Source organism: Tiliqua scincoides, chromosome 4, assembly GCF_035046505.1.
Source record: "Tiliqua scincoides isolate rTilSci1 chromosome 4, rTilSci1.hap2, whole genome shotgun sequence".
Lineage (NCBI taxonomy): Eukaryota > Metazoa > Chordata > Lepidosauria > Squamata > Scincidae > Tiliqua > Tiliqua scincoides.
This window is the reverse complement of record NC_089824.1, coordinates 76,879,338-76,898,980: the sequence shown is the minus strand read 5'-3', so window position 1 is coordinate 76,898,980 and position 19,643 is coordinate 76,879,338. Positions and strand designations below refer to the sequence as shown.

The 19,643-nt window shown below is 42.4% G+C and overlaps 1 protein-coding gene across 2 annotated transcripts in view; it reads right to left on the bottom strand.

The window, feature by feature from the left end:
- Positions 1-19,643, bottom strand: part of CAP2 (cyclase associated actin cytoskeleton regulatory protein 2) — a 58,134-nt gene that overhangs the window by 11,621 nt on the left and 26,870 nt on the right. For both annotated transcript variants that reach the window (XM_066624786.1, XM_066624785.1), the window contains exons 4-8: positions 19,140-19,217; positions 12,079-12,222; positions 11,763-11,848; positions 10,800-10,905; positions 453-639 (exon numbers count right to left, since the gene is read on the bottom strand). In XM_066624786.1, coding sequence (XP_066480883.1) covers positions 453-639; positions 10,800-10,905; positions 11,763-11,848; positions 12,079-12,222; positions 19,140-19,217 — 601 coding nt within the window. The remainder of the gene's footprint in view (positions 1-452; positions 640-10,799; positions 10,906-11,762; positions 11,849-12,078; positions 12,223-19,139; positions 19,218-19,643) is intronic.

Below are 19,643 nucleotides of genomic sequence, written 5' to 3'. Positions count from 1 at the left end.
ATGCAGAGAAAGCACCTGAAATATCCTTTAGGGTTCAACCCTCCATGATCCCCCCTGTGGCTAAGGCCCTGCACAATACAGATGTGGATCATGCTCCCAATTCTGATTAGGGTAGGCCAAATGCTCCTTTTCACTGCAAGCACACAATGCCAAGGAAATCTACTGAGCTAAACTGAAAGAATAAAGGCTTCAACAATAAACCTAAACAAATAAGGTATTTCAATGAATGATCTGATCTTCATAAGATGCCATAACTTTCTGATATGATTGGTAACTTGCACTGCACATTATCTTATCTGAAAACTAGGCTACTTATATTAGTAACATTCAAACTTTTTGGCACAAACATGAATGAGAGCTAATGAAAGCAAGTTTTTTTTCCTTTTTTTAAAGATAAGATACCAAGAGGAATTTTTATTTGAAAATTGGCAAATGTATTCTTTTCTTCACACCTTTGGTGATTGTTTCTCCCTGGTTCAACTGGGCAAATAAGGCTGAACGAGATGCAGCCGTATCATCTTTTGCACTTTCTGTATCAAAAATAGGTGGTGGTCCTGGTGGTGGTGGTGGTGGTGGTGGAGGGGGCCCTTGGTTGCTTCTAAGAGCTGATAACCCAGATTCTGCAGAGGCAAGTAGACCCTAAAAAAAATAAAAATAAAGAATGTGTCAAAGAATTGGGTCATAAATGTATACATTGTATGAAATTCAAACAATGATTTTACAAAGTGTTGCTGGTATTTAACTCCATACGGACTAAAACTAAAAATTTTCTTTGTTAGAAACATAATGCAGTAATGAGAAAGCAAATCTGCATTTTTGTTGAAAGTATCAGGTCAGAAACAGGAAGCTGTTCAATATCATATTTATGTAAAAAATGGGACATACATGGATTCCATACATGGGCAGGAGGTCTGGTCTAGAGGATAGAGCCTCCGTTTGCCTGAAGATAACAGCTGAAGGTCGCCAGTTTGAGGCCACCGGCACCGTGAACAGCGAGACCTTGAAGCAGCTGACAAGCTGAGCCGAGTTTTTCCATCTACTCTTTGGCCGCCTTTCCAATGAGATATGAAGGATTGTCAGCTTGCGTGGGAGGAAACTGGAGGCCAGAATGTGATACCAGATCATAAAAAGATCCATCTAAAATGTTGTAGTTCTTGAAAGACAGAACCTTCGTCAATTGTAAAAATCCCTATAGGGATTTAGTATAGCCTGCCTGTGTAAACCACCTTGAAATAAAGTCTGAGGAGAAATCTGAAGACCATGAAAGGTGGTATATAAATACCTGTATTATTATTATTATTATTATTATTATTATTATTATTATTATTATTCCATGATTTGTCTGATGTCTGAGTTATGGAAGTCTGAGTCAGTGCTTTCAAACAGATGCAGCCTGTCCTTTGTTGGTGTTTCTGTGCAAGCACAACAAAGCTGGGTCAGCAAGAACAGGCTCTTCTGATCTATGTTGGTTTCAAGTTACGCATGGACCTCTAGAACCTAACCTCTTTGTAAAAAAAGAGACTTACAGCCCAATCCTGTGGGCCCATTGCGATGGAGCACCACAAGGTGCACCAGTGCACAGTACCTCTGTGCCAGTCTGCACAGTACTGCTATCAGTACAGCAGCTGGAAAGCTGCACATCACGATCAGTGTAGTGCAGACCAACTACCAGCATGATTCTGCAAGTGGAGGGACAGGGATCAAGCAGATTGGGCTGAAATGGTGTAACAGCAGTGCTGCCTGTTGCATCCCAAACTCCCAACCTGGACATCCCAACCCCCTTCCCTGGGACATGTCCTCTAGTTCAGAGTTATCTTCTACAAATCTTGCTAGCCACTACAGTCAATAATGTCATTCTGCGCACAGTAAACATGTTTGTGACTGATGATCAAGTACAGATTATTGCAGTGGTTTTCAAACTGGTGGGTCATGACCCAGCAACCTGGGAAGGCTTATCTGTCCTCTTAAGTGGTGGGGCAGGGGGAAGGTGGCAACATGATCGCCACAGCTGTGCCACTGCCAGAGACAGAGGGTTTTAAACAACTTACCACAGCCCATGCTGGCCTCCAGCCCTGACCCCTCTGCAGGGCTCCTCATGCCTCTAAAAAGGTCAAAATAGAGACTGTGACCCACTTCCAGTTTCATGATCACAAGGCTTCGCCAGAAGTCTTCACCAGATGGTTTGCAGCATATATGCTGGTGTTTGTGAGGGTGCTGGAAGTGGCTGTTCCCTACTATCAGGTTGTTTGATGTGACAGGCACAGTCTGTTGTCACTGATCTCACCGTGACCAAATCTGCCCAATGTTTCTTCCTATCCCCTCCTGCCTGCACCAATGTGGGCATTAAAATCTTCCACCAAAATGATCAGCTGAGCCTGTGGGATCCTATCCAGCATGTCTTGAAGCTGGCTGTAGAAGTTGTCCTTGGCTACATCCGGGCTGGTCTTGGTTGGGGCGCAGATGTGCAGGATATGGGTCTTGACTGTACCATTAATGGTGAGGACTGCTAGATGATCTGATATTGGTTGGAAAGCAATTACACTTCCGGCAGCCCATCTGTCCACAATAAAACCAACACCAGCTGCTGGTTTTTCACCACCAGTGTCATTGTTTCATCGATCATTGGTAGGTGGATGGCCAGCCATGGATTTCAGACCAGTGCCTGGGTCTGGTCAAACATGTTGACTTCAAACAATACCAGAAACCGAACAAAGAGGGCAGATAGAAGATGAGGTGGAAGTCTACCAGAATAGCATTGCAGCCAACTTGGAAGAGACAGCATCCAGGCACAAGTACCAGACTCTGTTTCACACCCTAAGCAGAATGAATGGTAAAACCAAGTTGACCAACAACAATATCAAGAAAGCAGATGGCACCTTTGTGAGCTCTCCTGGTGAATGCCTGCAACAGTGGAAAGAATTCTTCCATCAACTATATATCCACAGCTCAGCTCAGGAACCATCACCAGAGCCACCACCCATCAACCTGCATGAGAATCCATTCCTTGATAGATTGATGAAGAGTGCTATAAGATTGTTGAAGAATGTAAATGCACCTGGAGTGGACCAAGTCATTGCAAAAATGATCAAAGCTGGAGGAAGACATCCTTCTGCAGCGGCTCCACATCCCCCTGACATGTATCTGGTGCTCAGAACACATCCCACTAGCATAAAAAAAGCCATAATCATGCCAATCCTGAAGAAAGATGATAACTGAGAATGCAAAAACTACCATGACATCAGCTTCTTTTAAATCATCAGCAAGATCATACATTGTATGAAGATCATACAATCAAGGCTACAGAAACATCATGAACAACCAAGAAAAGCAAGCAAGATTCAGGCCACATCAGGACTGCACTGATCAAATATTTGCCATTCGTTGGTTCGTTGAGGAAAGGATCAGTTGTGGAAAGCGAACGGTCATCAACTTCAAATCCACATTCAACTGTGTTCACTGGCCCACCAAGTGGATGAGGTTGAAGAATGAGCTGAATATCATCCCAACTTCTCCAAGCATTGTATAATGGCTCAGCTAGCAGCGTGTGGATCTGAAAGTATCTAACGAATTTCCCATCCAAACTGGGGTCCACCAGGGAGATGTTGCTTTTCCTCTGCTTTTCAGTATCGTGATTGATGCCATTTTGAGGAAATTATGAGGAATCCTCGACATTCAAGGACAGGTGCAGAGTTCAGTACAACATAAACAACTTCCTGATTGACTTGATGTTCACAAATGATAGTGCCATATTTGCCAACACAGATGCAAAGGCCACTGACATCCTTTACAGCATTGCTCACATCGCCTAATCTTATGGTCTAAGAATCAATGTGGATAAAACCAAGGCTATGATCACAGATGGATCACAGACTAATGTTCACCTCAATGGAATCCAAATCAAGCAGGTTCAAGAATTCAAATACCTGGGATCACTGGTACAGGAGAAAAAAGTTCTCTACCAAAGTCCACAGCAGGATTGGCCAAGCAACAGTAGCATTTGCCTTGCTCAAATGGTACTTCTCAAAGAAGGTGAATATCCCCATCAAGACCAAAATTCACCTCTTTCAAACACTAATCTGCCAATTCTTCTATATGAATCGAAAACATGGACTCTGCTCGAATCGGACACGAACAAGTTCAAGGACTTCCAAACGCAGTGCTTAAGACAGATCCTGGGTGTCTCTCTTTGTGAACACCATCATAGCGAGACAATTCAGATAAGGTACCATCATCAACCATCAGTTGAAAAAAAAATCCAAAAATGGAGACTTCAATGGTTTGGCCGCCTCTACAGGATGAATACCAGTCGGCTGCTACACAAGCTCCTCTGATGAGAGCGAACTCCCTACTGGAGGGTTCAGTGGGCAGCACCAATGAAAACATGGCTCAAACATATTGAGGAAGATCTAAGGAACCAGCGATTGACCATCGATGAGGCTAGAAGTATCACCAAGAGAGGAAACCTGTCATGAATGACACATGGATCCCAGCAACAGCTACAATAGTGTATTAATTGAGAGATCAACCTGCCCCCCAAGCTCCAGCTAAGAACTTGAAGAAGCCAATGACATGGCAGTGGCCCCAGGAAAAGCCAATAAGTTAGTGTGGGGGGCTAGTGGGGGGTGGAATGGGACAGAGTCCAAGGGTGGGGTGTATTGAGGCTGGGAAGGGGGTGGTAGATGGGACTGGGCTATGAGAGGCTGTTATCCTTTAACTTGGTCTTCACAACTCTAAGATATTTAGGCAGATATTCAGGCAGGCATGTGAGTCCTTTTGCAATCATGTACCACTTTAGAATGTTTATGGGGGATGTTTGAAAGTGCCCCTACATCAAACTTTCCCTTCTTGATCATTGTTCACATGTCTTCCTAATGTGTTAGCTTTCTTTAGTCTCTACAGACTCAGTGATGTTGCTAGGGCGGTGCAGGGGGTGCGGGCTGTACCAGGTGACGTGCCGGGAGGTGACGTGCCCTGGGGGAGGATGCGCTAACTTTGCGGCTTTCAGAGCTACCCCGCCATGCCATACACCATCGGATGCAGAATGGCCAGTGGAGTGCAATGCAAAAAACAGAATTGAAATAGCTCCTTTTGTTATGGCCAAAAAACACAGAAGGAAAAATGCATGGAGCCGTATAGAAAGTGAAAGTGAGCCGTATCGCGTGTTTACTCGCGAGTAGGCGCACTTGCCATAGTCCGTCAGAAAGGGCAGGCTGAGAGGAATCCACCTGAATGGTCCCGATCCAATGAATGCAGCCCCCAAACACACAAGAAGGAGGTCCCTGCCTCCCTCCCAGCTGCGAGTCTATTGAGCTCAAAACGAAACCACGTGACCACATTTACTCCCGAGTAGGCGAACTTGCCTTAGTCCATCAGAAAGGGCAGGCTGAGAGGACTCCAACAACGTCAGAATGGTCCTGATCCAATGAATGCAGTCCCCCAAAACACCCGAGAAGGAGGTCCCTGCCTCCCAGCTGCCCCACTGAGCTCAATGGAAAGCAAAGCAGCCTCACGGTCGTGTTTACTCGCGAGCAGGCAGACGAGCCTTGGCTGGTGGTCAGGCCAGGCAAAGGGGAATATGAGGGCACCAGAATGGTCCCGATCCGATGAAGCTGCTCCAGAAGGCAGCCGCCCCCCCCCCCCCAAAAAGGGACCAAAAAGAGGCTTCAACTGGTAAGGGGAAGTTTTCTATTTTGCACTTGAAAAGCCAGGTGGGTCTTTGTATTGATATGCCTTAAATAGAAGAACTTTGAACTGGGCACTGGGGAAGGCTAAAAATCTCACTGATTCTTTTTGTGGGGGGTTGTTACTGCAGGCAAACTACAGAGTAAGCTCCATTGGCCACTATGGGACTTACTTCAGAGTAGACATGCATAGGGGTGGGCTCACAGGCTGCAATCCTACCCACACTTTCCTGAGAGTAAGCCCCATTTACCACAATAGATTCACTTGGTGGAACAGGACTGGCTCCCCCTTATTTAATTACTTATAATTATTTATTTTAATTTGCTTGATGATGTCACTTCTGGCCATGACATCACTTCCAATGGGTCCTGGACAGATTGTCATTCTAAAAAGTGGGTCCCAGTGCTAAAAGTTTGAGAACTGCTGCAATAAGGTGTTAGTAAGTTGACACAGGGTGTGTGTGTGTGTGTGTGTGTGTGTGTGTGTGTGTGTGACTCTACAACGGGGTGCTCAAACTTTCAACTTTAGGGATGCTGGACCTTTAACAAGTGTATAGAAGAGAGAATTTCAGCAGGTGCAGTTTGTCATCTGTGGGATGACAAGTTGCACCTGCTGCAATTCTCTCTTCTATACACTTGTCAAAGGTCCAGCATCCCTAAAGTTGAAAGTTTGAGCACCCCGCAATACAAGTTTTCAAAATCACTAAAATCAGAGTTTGGAGGAATAATACGATCATATTATTATATCAATCAATGTGTAATTTCATGCAGAATGCAATGAAACAAACCACATTGAAAATATCTGTGTTCTAACAAAAGGTACAGCCAAAAAACCAGTGGGGGTGGGGCGATAGTACATCACCACGCCCACCACCTGGGGCATTGCCCCGCCCACTGCATGGGGTGACGCACAGGCCTCCCGCACCGGGTGACACGAATCCTGGTGACGCTAGTGTACAGACTACAGAGAATTTTTGCTTTGAGCAAAAGGTGAACCAGACAATCCCACATGTACATTCTAAACTACACATGATGGTCAGTTGCATATAGTTTGTTGTTAATGTTTTTTCTTTTATCAAATGCAACACAGAGGTTGCAGTTTGTAGCAGAAGAACATGGAGGTGGGTGGTAGAGGAACTTTTCAACCTGTTCCTCATCAGCATTTTCCTGCAGGAAAAAGCAGCAAGAGGAAAAGGGGCATGATGTTTTCTGGAAAAAAAAGCAAAACAAACAAGCCGGAAAGTTATGAAATCCTTCTTATCCCCCTCACTTGCAGGTTTTCCACTTTAGGTTGCAGCATCCACAACTGCATTTCATGAAAGAAAAATCACTGGGGACAAATTCCATGCCACTGAGTGTCACATTTAAATCAGTTCTAAGTAAGACTGAATAGATGAGGTTCTGATGTCTGTGGAAGTGGGTGTTTGTTCTCAGTTATTTAATTTTCCCCCAAAAGCTTGTCTATTTAAGCATTGTATGAGGAGATAGTGGCAGTAGCAGCATGTGTGTGAATGTGCTGGCTTTAGGATATGACCTCTAGGAAACGGTCACATTATATGTAAAAGTTCATTTCATTCTTAATCCACCAGGTGTTTCAAGTATTTGCTATTGCAAATGGTTCTGTAGATTAAGTGTAAGCAGATGTTTGCAACAATGTATCTTTATAAAAAGCATTTAAAAAAGCTAACTAGAACAAATGGTTATAACGTCTGTCTTCTAGGTTTATGTCAGCTGCCTCGTTTAAGAACAGCTGCTCTCTCTCATTACTGCCCATTATATCATATAATTTAACATATAAAAGTATTTGTGCCAAAGTATCTGTTGGTGGTTGTTCTTACTTGTAGAAAAGATCCATTTGTTGCCAACCATGAAATTGTCTGCAAGTAATTAATTCCAAAAAATATGCCTAAAGAAGACTGTATTTTGAAAGAAAGCAAATTATATTTTAATGTTACATGTATCACTTTTATCATTAATTTCTGAAAAAACATATACATAGGCACTATCTATTAGCCTTATCCATACTTATCTGATATTAAATCCAATCTCAATGTCTAGTACAGTGCTTCCCAAACTTTTTAGCACCCCAAAGGCTAAAAGGCTGGAAGGCTCAATGTTTTGAGCTTTGCTATGATTAAACACGAATTTTTTTGCTTTGTTTTTTGTTTTGCTTTTATCCTTGGGGTTTTTGTTCGTTTTTCTCCTGGTGTTTTTCTTTTTTGCATGGTGGCACTTTCAAAAATCACATTTCAAAAATCTTTCGTGACTCACCCAAAATAGGCTAGTGACCCACTGGTGGGTCCCAGCCCACAGTTTGGGAAAACTGATATTGTAGATGAGGGTGGGAGTTGGACATATTTGCCCTTCAAATGAAATCTGAAGTTAGCTATGTCTGCAGGAAACACAAAAGATAGTGTTCCAAGGATGAACACTCTGCCCTTCAATTCCCACCCCCACCTGTTGCAGATCAAAATAAAAGGTGGGAGTGGTCTCCACTGCACAGTTTCTGAGTAACAACCCCCCCCCCCCGACACACAGAGTAAAACTTAACAATAGTGTATAAGGAATGGGCAGCCCAATCCTGAGCTGCCCGGAGCTCCCAGGCTCGGCGGCTCTGTGGAGGGCTCCCGCCAGATCCTGCGCCTCCTGCATGGGAGGCACCTTGAGAGAAGGGGACGTTCATCCCCCTGAGTAAGGAAAGCAGCCCCGCAATGGGGCTACTAAGGCGCTCGTGTAGGGCACACAGCCCTCCACGAGTGCCTGGGATCCTGCGGAGGTCAGCTCCGCAGATCCGCCTCTCTCCCTCCCCCCAACACGCCTCCCGCCCGCCCCTGGCACGCTCCTGCTGGCCTCTTCCCTCCCTGGAATGCCTCCCCCACGTCCCTGGCCACACCCCTGCCTCCCATTCTGCAGCCCGGCGGTCCAGGCAACCACCGAGCCGCAGAACCCGGGCCACCACCTTACAGCACGTTTGCGACTGTGGCCCGCGGCGCAGAGCTGTGCTGCAGACCTCAGGATTCGGCTCTAAGAAATTTGGCTTACATTTTTCAGGCTTATTATTTAAAGCGCTCGCTCTCTCTCTCTCTCTCTCTCTCTCTCTCTGTGAAATCAGTATATACATAGTGGAGTTGTGAATGAGAAGACGTGAATGATATAAATGAACTGGAACTTTCACCCCTCCCCTGCAATATTTCATTCGCCTAATAAAGAGCTAACAGCAGTACAAAATCTTATAATTTTAGTTAGATACGTAATACAATTACAGTGCTTTATATTGTTCTGTTAACATAAAGATAACAATTGTGAAGCTCAAAGTAACCTATAACAGCCAACAAGAACAGGTGGACTGTGACATAGACACACGGATCTTTTGTTAAGGTGTTTCTTCCATAAATATACTTTAATACTGTATCTATTAACTACAATATTAGACCAACTGTCTCCAAACATTGCTGTTATTGCCCAATAATATGTAAATTATAAGATGATATAGCTGATGATTGCTGTCTTTATACCCTCTCCCCCCAAAAAATTCAAATCCATTTTCCACCCATTGGGGGGTTATTTATCTCTTTGCCTAAAGCCTTCCTTAAAAAAGAGCCATTTGTCATCTGTTCAGAATTTATCATGTTGCCTGTATGTCAGTGCGGTGCATTTAGCCATACTCTTTAGATTAGTGTTTCCCAACCTTTAGGAGCCTGCAGACCACTGACCAAAAATTGGAATCACTGCGAGCCACATGCAACCCTCTCCCCCATCCCTACACACAAAAATACAACTAAATTTGTGATAGAGAAGATTTATTAGAGTGTTATTATTTATAGAGAAGATTTATGGGTGTCTTCAGATCTATGCCAGTTGCTTTGCTGGTGAAATTCCAAGGACAGTGAGGGGAGAGGGAACAGGGATAGCAGCTTGGTGCAAGTTGCTGATGGCAAGATCCACTTCCTCCCTCCCACACTTTGCCTCCCACCCTCCCTGCCCAAAACTCCCCCATTTCTCTCACTTTGTACCCCACCCCCCCGGCTTACTTACACTCTGGCAGGTAGCCAGTAGCAGCAGTAAACTGCCAACATTTGCAGTTGGGGCTCTAAAATGGCCACAGAGTGCCTCCATAATGCCATTTATTATTATTATTATTATTATTATTATTATTATTATTATTATTATTATTATTATTATTATTATTATTATTATTATTATTATTAACAACAACAACAACAACAACAACAACAGTATTTATATACCACTTTTCAACAAAAAGTTCACACAGCACTATTCCACTATCTCACTATTGTGAGGCAGCAGCCAAAATTGGGCTGTTAGAAAAGCATGTATTTTGCATCATTCATCTTAGGGCTGATAGAGGTAAAATTCAGCTGCCAGTCTTATCAATAATTGCATTACCTATTAAGGGAGAGGATGGTGTATCTATTAATGGTGTATCTAGTGCAGGGGTAGCCAAACTTTTTGGCAGGGGGGGTCACATGATCTCTCCAATACTGTGTCAGGGGGTGGAAAAAAATTAATTTACATTTAAAATTTGAATAAATTTACATAAATGAATATATTAGAGATGGAACTTATATGAATGAATGAAGGTCTCAAGATAGCTCAAAGCCTATAAAAGGCCTTGCACAAAACAAGACTAGCCTTTCCTTGCTACTGCTGCTTCACAGATGTGAAACAGCAAGCAGTGGAAGGAGCCCTTGGCCCACAGCTCACGCAAGAGGTCAAACAATCACCATCACACTGAGAGCAGTTGCGTCAGGCCAGCAGGGGCTCCAGCATGTTTCCGAAGGGCCAGAGGCTCATTGGAGAGTTGGGGCTCCCCATGGGCCGGAGTTTGGGCACCCCTGATCTTGAGCATCGTACTAGGAGTATCTTTTACATTATGGTAAATTTTTCTAGAGAGTAATCTTTCAGCCAACCCTAGGCAAATCTACTCAGAAGTAATGAGACCTACTCTGAAGTAAGCAGTAGGATTGTAGCCTCAATTAGTCATTTTCAAGGATCATCAAGAATTTTGGATCACATTCTAACAAAGAATTCCAGAGTAAGAAAGTATTATTTGACTTTTCTTGCAATGTAAGAAAAGGGAATGATTAAACAACTTACAGTCTTACTCCAGGTAAGCCCAGTGGTATGATATTCTTTGATGTAGGCTTGAAGCTCTGTCCAGATATTCAAATAAGACTTCACCCAGTCAACATGACGCAAGTCACTGTAACATAAAATATTTTTAGTGTTGCAGTAAGAGCTGTTCAGGCTTATTGGCCATGGCCTATGAAGATTTTCATTTTCTAACATTTTGCCCACAACTATGGTGGGCATTTTCAAAGGACTAGAGCAGAGGTTTTCAGACTAAGGCATCACGATGCCCCAGCCTGAAGGCCCTGGCCTCTTTCCCCTTAAGGGGCAAGGGCAGCAAGGAGGCAGTGAGGAGGCAGCGGCACGATCCCCAGGATTGCGACGCTCAGGGGGCTTCAGGGACTTGGTTGTACTTACCAGAGCCTCCTGCAGCCTCCCGGGGGTGCAGGGAGCCCTGCGCAACTGTCTGAAGGGCTCCCCAAAGCTTTAGAAGTGAAAGTGGGGCAATCGTGCCCCGCCTCCACTATACTGGAAGTGGAGTGCAATCGCTCCACTTTTACTTCTAACAGGACTGCAGGGACTGGGGTGCACTCACCAGTCCCTGCAGCAGCCTTCCCTAGGTGTGGGGAACCCTTCGCAAGGGTCTGCAGGTCTCCCCAGGTCAGCAGTAGTGAAAGTGGAGCGATTGCATGTGCCTTTAAGAATAAAAGTGGCTTTAAGAATAAAAGTGGCCAAGAGCAGCAGCGCTATCCTTTTAAAATTTAAAATCACCCACAAAAACCAATTTTGGGTTCCGGGTTGGTATACTGCAACAATTAGGATTACATTGGTTATATTGTACAACATATTGATTTATTATTTATTTATTTAAACATACCTAAATTCTTAATTTTTTAGGGGATTTAAAATAATATGATATTTAGATCTTGATAAAACTGATCCTTATATATCACCAGACAAGAGTAGAACTAATTTTGTTGGGTAACATACCTGTGTTTGTAGTCTTTTAGCACCCTGTTCGTATAAAAGGTAGCAGAATCATTCATCTCCTTGACATAGGGCCCTGGTTTAGGAGACTAAAGGCATGTGACCATCATACAAATACCACAGGAATATTTTTGAAAGACAGAAAGAGAGAAAGTAGAAAATCATAAGAAAATCGATCACATTTTAGTCTCTAGACATGAAGAATTTGAAACAACAAATTCTTGTTATTTGAGGGGGAAAAGCAACAGTCTGAAAAATCCTAGGTTGACTTACATAACAAGTCAATGTTAAAAGTCCAAATCTAAAGTTCAGAACTTACCACTGTTATCCACCCAAGAGCAGGAATGCTTTCACTCACAGCTGACAGATGATTAAACATTTTACTTCCTCGATTTCTCTCTCTGAATGTCTGAATTTCCTGAATCTTATCTGATATTGGCTTTAGAAGAATGGCCACTTCACTCTGTAGTATTAAAAATGAATTCTTGTTAGTGCTTGTAATACAAAAACATACTGGGGGCATCTTCAGAGAGAAGATGTACAAATATGGTGCGCCAGAGATATCTATAAATTATTCTGAGTAGCCACACTTGCTGATCCACTCTTATTAACTACCAGCTATTTGTTTGTGATTTGCTCCATGGATGGAATGGCAAAATAAACATATTTTAAATAAATAAATTAAAATGTAGTACGTTTCCTTTTTCTTTGGAAGTAAGGGTGTTCAGCCTGGTGTCTCAGAGCTGGCTTTCAAGAGATGAGTCCAGTAATTCAGTTTCAAAACCAACACTGATCCTTGGGTTTGCATGGATAATTTGTAAATTTGGTGATTTTCATCCACTTAATTAAGCTGAGCTTACTTTTAGAAGGTATGCAACCTAACAATTGCTGAACATTTTAAACACAATTACTGTTTTTTCCTGCCATTCTCAGCTTAGTAAATAGTCACAGCTGTAGTGACAGCTGAAATGAGACCTCCTATCTCATCTTACTGAGTCTAAAATGGCTGTTTGATTCTGAGGAGTTTGATTACCTGTCTGAAAAGAACTTGATCACCCTTAGAGATTATTTTTCAACAATTTACTCTGATGATATCAATCTATCCCAACCCAAGTATTAAATATTGAATACAAATATATTGTCTGTGGCATAAACCTTCTGTTTTTATAAACACTATAGGAGACCCATAGCAATTTGCAAAAGGGTCTTGCGCTTATACACACTCTCATCATATATTGTACACAACCAAGTAAGCTTTATTGGAGTGAATGCCACTCCGCTTTTCAGTATTGTAGGCGGTGCATCTTTCTCTATTCACACCCCAGCTTGCTGTCACAAGGGACAACATGATAAGCTAGGCTAAGGGCCCAATCTTATTGTCACCTTCTGCTGCTGAAACTTCTGTTCTAGCAGTGCAGGGCGATTTCCAGAAGCGTGAAAGTTGGGCTACTGTAGTGTGCTGAATGCTATAATGTGGTGGGGGAAAGGATTGGGCTGTAAGTTATTTAAGACTTAGAATCTGCATCTTGAATTGTACCCAGAATAGAACAGAAAGTCAGATCAAATATTGAGCGTTGTTGTCAGGAACTCCTTGCAATGGCCTTTATTCCTTTATGAAGATAACCATCATGCAATCTCCTGGAGGGTGCGTTTCTCCCTGAAGAGCTGCAGCCAGTGAATCAGCAAGCTAGTAAAAGGCATTCCATGCAACCAATGTCTCCTAGAAATCCAGGGATAACACCAGTCCAGGAGCACATTCAGAATGTACACCTGTAGCTTCAGGAGTAGTGCAACCCCATGTGTTGTGTTTACACATGGTGGCAGAATTTGCTGAGTGACATCACTGGGGGGGGAATGCATCGGGTGATGTACTCAGAGGTGAGTGTGAAACCATTTCTGGCCAAAAATTGTGAAATCTTGGTATTTTTTGAATAGTACCATCATGTTTATCTATTATTTGATGTGGAACTTCATGCAGAATGCAATAAAACAAACCATGTTTAAATATCTGTTTTCTATCAAAAGTTATCGACAAATAACCAGAAAAGGAAAACATAAATCCTTTATGGAACAATAGGTGAATTTGCATAACTCAAAACTAACCAATGAAACTGATTGTTCTGAAGCCAATGAGGTGTTATTATGACACAGCAGGGAGCCAACAAGGTGTTAGTATGAGTCAGCTCTTATTTCCACATATAATACTAGAACACTTAGGGCCCAATCCTAAGCTCCCTGAGTGTCACAAATCTGCTGTAAGTCACGTCTGTGGCCTTGGAGTGGAGAGGCCATCATTGTTGGGTCAGCACCAGTCAACCCTGGGCCTCAGCGCCAAATGGAGGGCCAGTCACTGCTCCAGCAGCGCCACTGGGTGGTGACTATTTTCAGGGTGGGGGAGGTGGGGCATGGTCTGCAAAGCCCAACACAGAGGCTCTCAAGTCTGCACTGGCAAAATAGCCAGCACAGACTTGAGTTCCTTTGCAGGGCTTGGGGCTTCCCCTGAAGAGATCTTCAGCGGCCTTGGTGATGCTGCTGGATGCAGCAGTATCCATTTTGGCACCGCTGTATGCAGTGGAGATAGGATTAGACTGTTATTCAGTTGTTTGAGTGCCATCAAGTTGGCCAGTGGTTTTTTTTGACGGTTATTGATTTGTTCGGTGACTTGTACTGCTATATATTTAAATAAAGTTAAAAGGGGTTACACGAACCCTAGTACTGCCACTGCATTTAAGTTGTGCATATGATATTGTAATTTATTCTGTATGGTCTAGTATGGGAGATTGTCCATCTTGGGGGAGACACAATGAGTGACACAAACCCTTGTGAGGCCTCTGCTCCTGCAAAATAGTAAAACATGGCAAAAGGGATGTGGCAGAAATGTATTATTCTCAGATATTTCTACTGTAACTTGTACCATAAGAGCAATTGTCAAGTGTCAGGATAAGAATGGATACATTCATAAAGATGTTCAGAAAACTATTGAGAAAATTAATGGATGCAATTTGAATTGTACTGAAATTAGTGGCAAAATTCCCTATCACATGCACAGTAATATTACAAAATACTTTCTTTAGTGTGAATTTGGACCTTAATCTTAATCTCCATATTTATATATTTTATGTTTTTAATATGATTTTATTTGTGAGCCGCCTTGTGTGCCCTTAAATGGGATAGAAAGGCAGATATAAATAAATAAATAAATAAATAAATAAATAAATAAATAAATAAATAAATAAATAGGAATTCCTTAATTTCTCACATTAGGTTCATTCCAAAGGTTCCCTTCCACCAAAGCCTTTAGATCCAACCCATTATTTTGTTTTTAAGTGGTTAAGAATGCTTCCATGTCTTCCCAAATATTTCAAACATAACTTCCCAAAACCTTTTTCTGACTACAAGCTGCAAATCATTTTATAGTAGTTCTGTATTTTTAATATTTCTTATGGAACATCAGAAATCAATTTCTAATCAGTGGATGAACTTTAACACCCCCCCCCCCCACACACACACACAGTTGCAGCTTTCTAAAGAGTGATTCTGCAGGCAGCCACCACTAGCTGGTACACATAAGCTGTACTATCAAATGATGGTTTTGTCATGTGATTGTTTCCACTTCACATACAAATATAGAACATGACCATAAAAAGTAACAGAGCATTCACCCTGCGAAGTAATTTATTGTAGTTGATGTAGGATTGGCATGCCAGCTGGAATTATCTTCTCTACTCCTGCTATTTTTACATATACAGAACATAAAGGGCTTCAGGATGGAATAAAATGTAAACATCACTGGCAAAAGCAAATCTTAACAAAAAAGTATGGGAAGAGCCCTTGTTTGTTACTTGCTGGGTATGGATAATACATCTGTTCTACAGAAACCACTGAAATGAGTCACAACATTTGAATGAAAGGAGAAAATCTTAGGTTCTTCATAGCACTGGTGTTTTGTTTTTTTAAGTCCCTCTTTTGTGGTGATCCTTGCAGTTGTTATTACAACATGCATACCAGGCTCACTTCTGAGTTCTTTTACATCCTTAAACAGAGGACAAACCTTTTTCTCCTTTAAAATAGGCACCCCTGGGTACAATATGACAGGAACTCATTAAATCTCCTCAGTCTCCACAGTGCTGTTGCTGAGTATGCAAAGCCGCTATGCCATGATCACAACTAGCTGGCTCATTCACAGCTTTACATTACTAAAGCAAACTGTCTAGACAGCTGAATGACACAATTATTTGCTTTTCTGTAGCACTTACATGCTGTCATCTTCATTTGCTTTTCACTGCTGTGTGAATTCTGGAAAGTTAATGGCTGGTTTTCCTGTTTGGATTCCACAGTGACTTTGCAACTTTAGGTTATAAATACAGGCAGATTCAGATGACATTGTATTGATAAAATCACAGGTAGCCCCTTTTCATTTCTCTCTCCTGATCTGTTCTGTGCATGTTAAATTTTCTTAATGCTCTAGAAACCTATCTGCAAGTCTTTGCAGCATGGTGAAATCAATGACAAATATTTCTTGCTTTTTGAATGGAAAAATGAAAAGCTATGACAGTGCTTGTGTTTATTTATGCTGTTTGAAGTTACTCAGGCAGCTGCCATGCAGAATATATTTTGCACAGCCAATCTTTCATTCTTTTCAGTCCATACTGTGATACTTGAGTGTATATATGTTAGCACAATGGTTCTCACACTTTTTTTTACCATGACCCACTTTTTAGAATGAAAATCTGTCAGGACCCACAGGAAGAGATGTCATGACCAGAAGTGACATCATCAAGCAGGAAAATTATTAACAATCCTAGCTTGCAATCCTATCCACACTTACCCAAGAGTAAGTCCCATTTACTATCATATACAAATTGCTTGTTAAAAGAACAGAACTGTAACATTTTCCCAAATGTGGTCACATACCATGGTAGCATCAAATCTAAAATATTAAAAATAAAATATTGAAATGAATGGGCACCCACCTGAAACTGGCTCATGACCAACCCACAGTTTGAGAAACACTGCGTTAGCATATATACACAGAATTTTGTATGAAAAATTAATAGCAATTTTCACTCTTGCTACAATTTGAAGAAGGACAGGTGTTAGTCAAGAAAAGTCATCACATAACCAAATCAGTTGTTTACAAGGTCCCTCTTGTTGATATCAAAAAGGGAATATTGTTGCTATTCAAGAAAGACAGAACAATTCTGCCTTCAGTATAGGTAAATGTTTGTGATGTTTATTGTAATCTGTGTTATCTTCTCACTCCCAATAGTGTAGCTGCACTATGTTATTACAGGATAACTTTCAGACTGTATATAATCATAAATCCTTTTTCCGCTGTTGGATTGATTTATACACTGAATTTTCTTATGTAATTTATAAATTGTTCCTCCATCTGTCGTTGTGGAGTCTGGATGCAGCTGTCGTGGGCCAGCACACATCCTTGCGCCAGCCCAACTGACACTCAAGGAGATGCAAACGTGCTTTATGGCACATTTGCAACCCTCCCAAGTCAGCGCAAGGGACTTGCACCAGCCCAGGGCAATTTTAGGATTGAGTTCTAAAGCAGAGCTCTAAAGCACATGCTATTCAGCCTACACTCTTGTTCTCTTCTTCATATATTGCAACAGTGTACCATAATATCTTATGCCAAAATTCTGTAATAAATGTGCAGACAAAATATTGCCCCAGTAAGACAGTATGTGTGGGAAGGGTGGGAGGGAGGCATTCTGGGATGGGGGAGGGCAGGCGGTGGGCAGGCCTGTGGGCAAGCAGCAGGAGAGGCTCTTTAGGTGGTGCAGATCTGAGTAAACTCATTGGGATTGCAGTGGCTCTCCCTGGGCTAAGGGGAAGTTATTCCCCTTGTCCCAGGCTGAGCTGCTTTCAGCCCCAAACTCACACTGGATACAGGGCAGGCCTGCCAGCCTCCCTGTTCCAGTGCAAGTTAGGTTCACACTGTTACAGTCTGGAGTTAATAATTTTGGGAAATTTTTGTGTCTCTTTTCCAGCAGCCCAGTCCTAACTGAAAAGCTCCCACTGATGCAGCTGTGCCAATGGGTACAAATGTTCCCTTACCCTGAAGCAAGCTTCTGCTTCCCCAATAGGTCTCCTCAAATCTTTGCCAGCCATTTTGCTGGCATAGGTCCAGGAAAAGTAAGAGAGACGGAATGGGGAAAAGAATGGGCTAGGATACTGACACAATTTGCTGCCGCAAGTATCCACCCCTTCCTTCCCCTATTCTGCCTCCATCCCACCCCCTTTCCTGCCCAGATACTTCCCTCATTCCTCCTCCTCCCAGGCCAGTTCCTCCCAGTACCCACCCCCATGCTGGCTTATCTGCAGTCCCATGTTTAGCCAGCTGCAGCAGCTACCATTTGTGATGGTGGTTCTTAAATGACTGCCAGCAGCAGACTGTGCAAACTGACAAATGGCTATTGATTACAGTAGAACCTCTGTCCCACTGTTGTAATTCTATGCATGTCTACTCAAGAAGTAGTCCCATTATATTCAGGGGGGCCAACTCCCAGGAAAGTGGGATTAGGATTGACAGCCAAATTTTTCTTTGTAAAACTTGATGTAAAACACATGTGTAACTGTGAAATGCATTTATTTAAAAATATTTATACCCCATCTTTCTTCCCAACACTTGGGCACTGAAGGTGGCTTATAACATTAAAAATACAATAAAAATAATAAATGTAATAATATAAAAGCAGCATTAAGAAATTTATCGGAGCCATTCAGGTCATCACTAAATCTGAAAGGCACAGAGGAGTACCAGTGTGATTTGTAAGAATGCCTTGCTGGATCAGACTGAAAAAATATCTAATCCAACATTCTGTCTCCAGCAGTGACTGGTGAGATGATCTCTGGAAGTTCACAAGCAAAATATGATGGAGGTTGCAATCCCTAGGATCTGGTAATGAGAGTAATATTGTATTTGAATACAAAAATTTCCTTTTCAGCTATCATGACTAATAGTTGTTAGCAGACAACTCCATGGTCCAGAAAAATAACATCACATGAGTACTACAGGCAATGATAGGGAATGGACTGCACCACTGAAAAGCCAATGAAAAATATAATTGACAGTTGACACTGTGATGTTAGTATAAAACCCAGAACAATCTTTGCTCAAAAATGTAGGATAATGCAAACGAGTTCTTGTTGCTGGGGTCTTCTTTTACTGGTTTATTTTGTGTATAGAACAAGTATCATCACTGCATGATAAATTAATTGGTCTTTTAATTTATCCCCCTGATCTGCATAGCACTCACAGCAGTGTGGTCTGAATTTGGTTCCACTATCAGAAGTAAGAACAATAAAACATTTATTCATTACCAGTGGACAATGAAAATGCCATCTCTCAGATCAATGTCTTACCTCCTGAGGTTCTTGATACTGTGAGGTTAACAACAAAAACGCTCGTTGTGCTTGGAAAGCTGCACGGACCATTTCAGCCTGGGAAAAAAAAGGGAAAACAAACTGAGTTGTGAATATTAAAACCTATGTCCACTTGGGCATTAACAATGCTTTCATAAGTGAAGCTATCCAAATCCTATGGCCCAATTCGACTGGGCCTCACCACAAGCACAACCTGCATTCCTCTGGAATTGACTGCTGAAAAACAGCCATAAAGCACGCTCTGGCAGCACACCGAGCAGTACATTGCCTGAGCACCAGTAAGAAGGCCAGAGCATTCCTGCCTGTGTCAATGGATCCATAAGGACCTGCCAAGGCAGGTAAGATGATGAGGAAGGTGGAGATGGGGCCAGTGGAACAGGGTGGGAGCAAAACTGGGCAGGAAGGAGGGAGGAATGGGGTGGATCCAGCAGTGACAATGTGCACTGGATTCTATTCAGTAGCCTCCCCGCCCCCTCTCTCTCC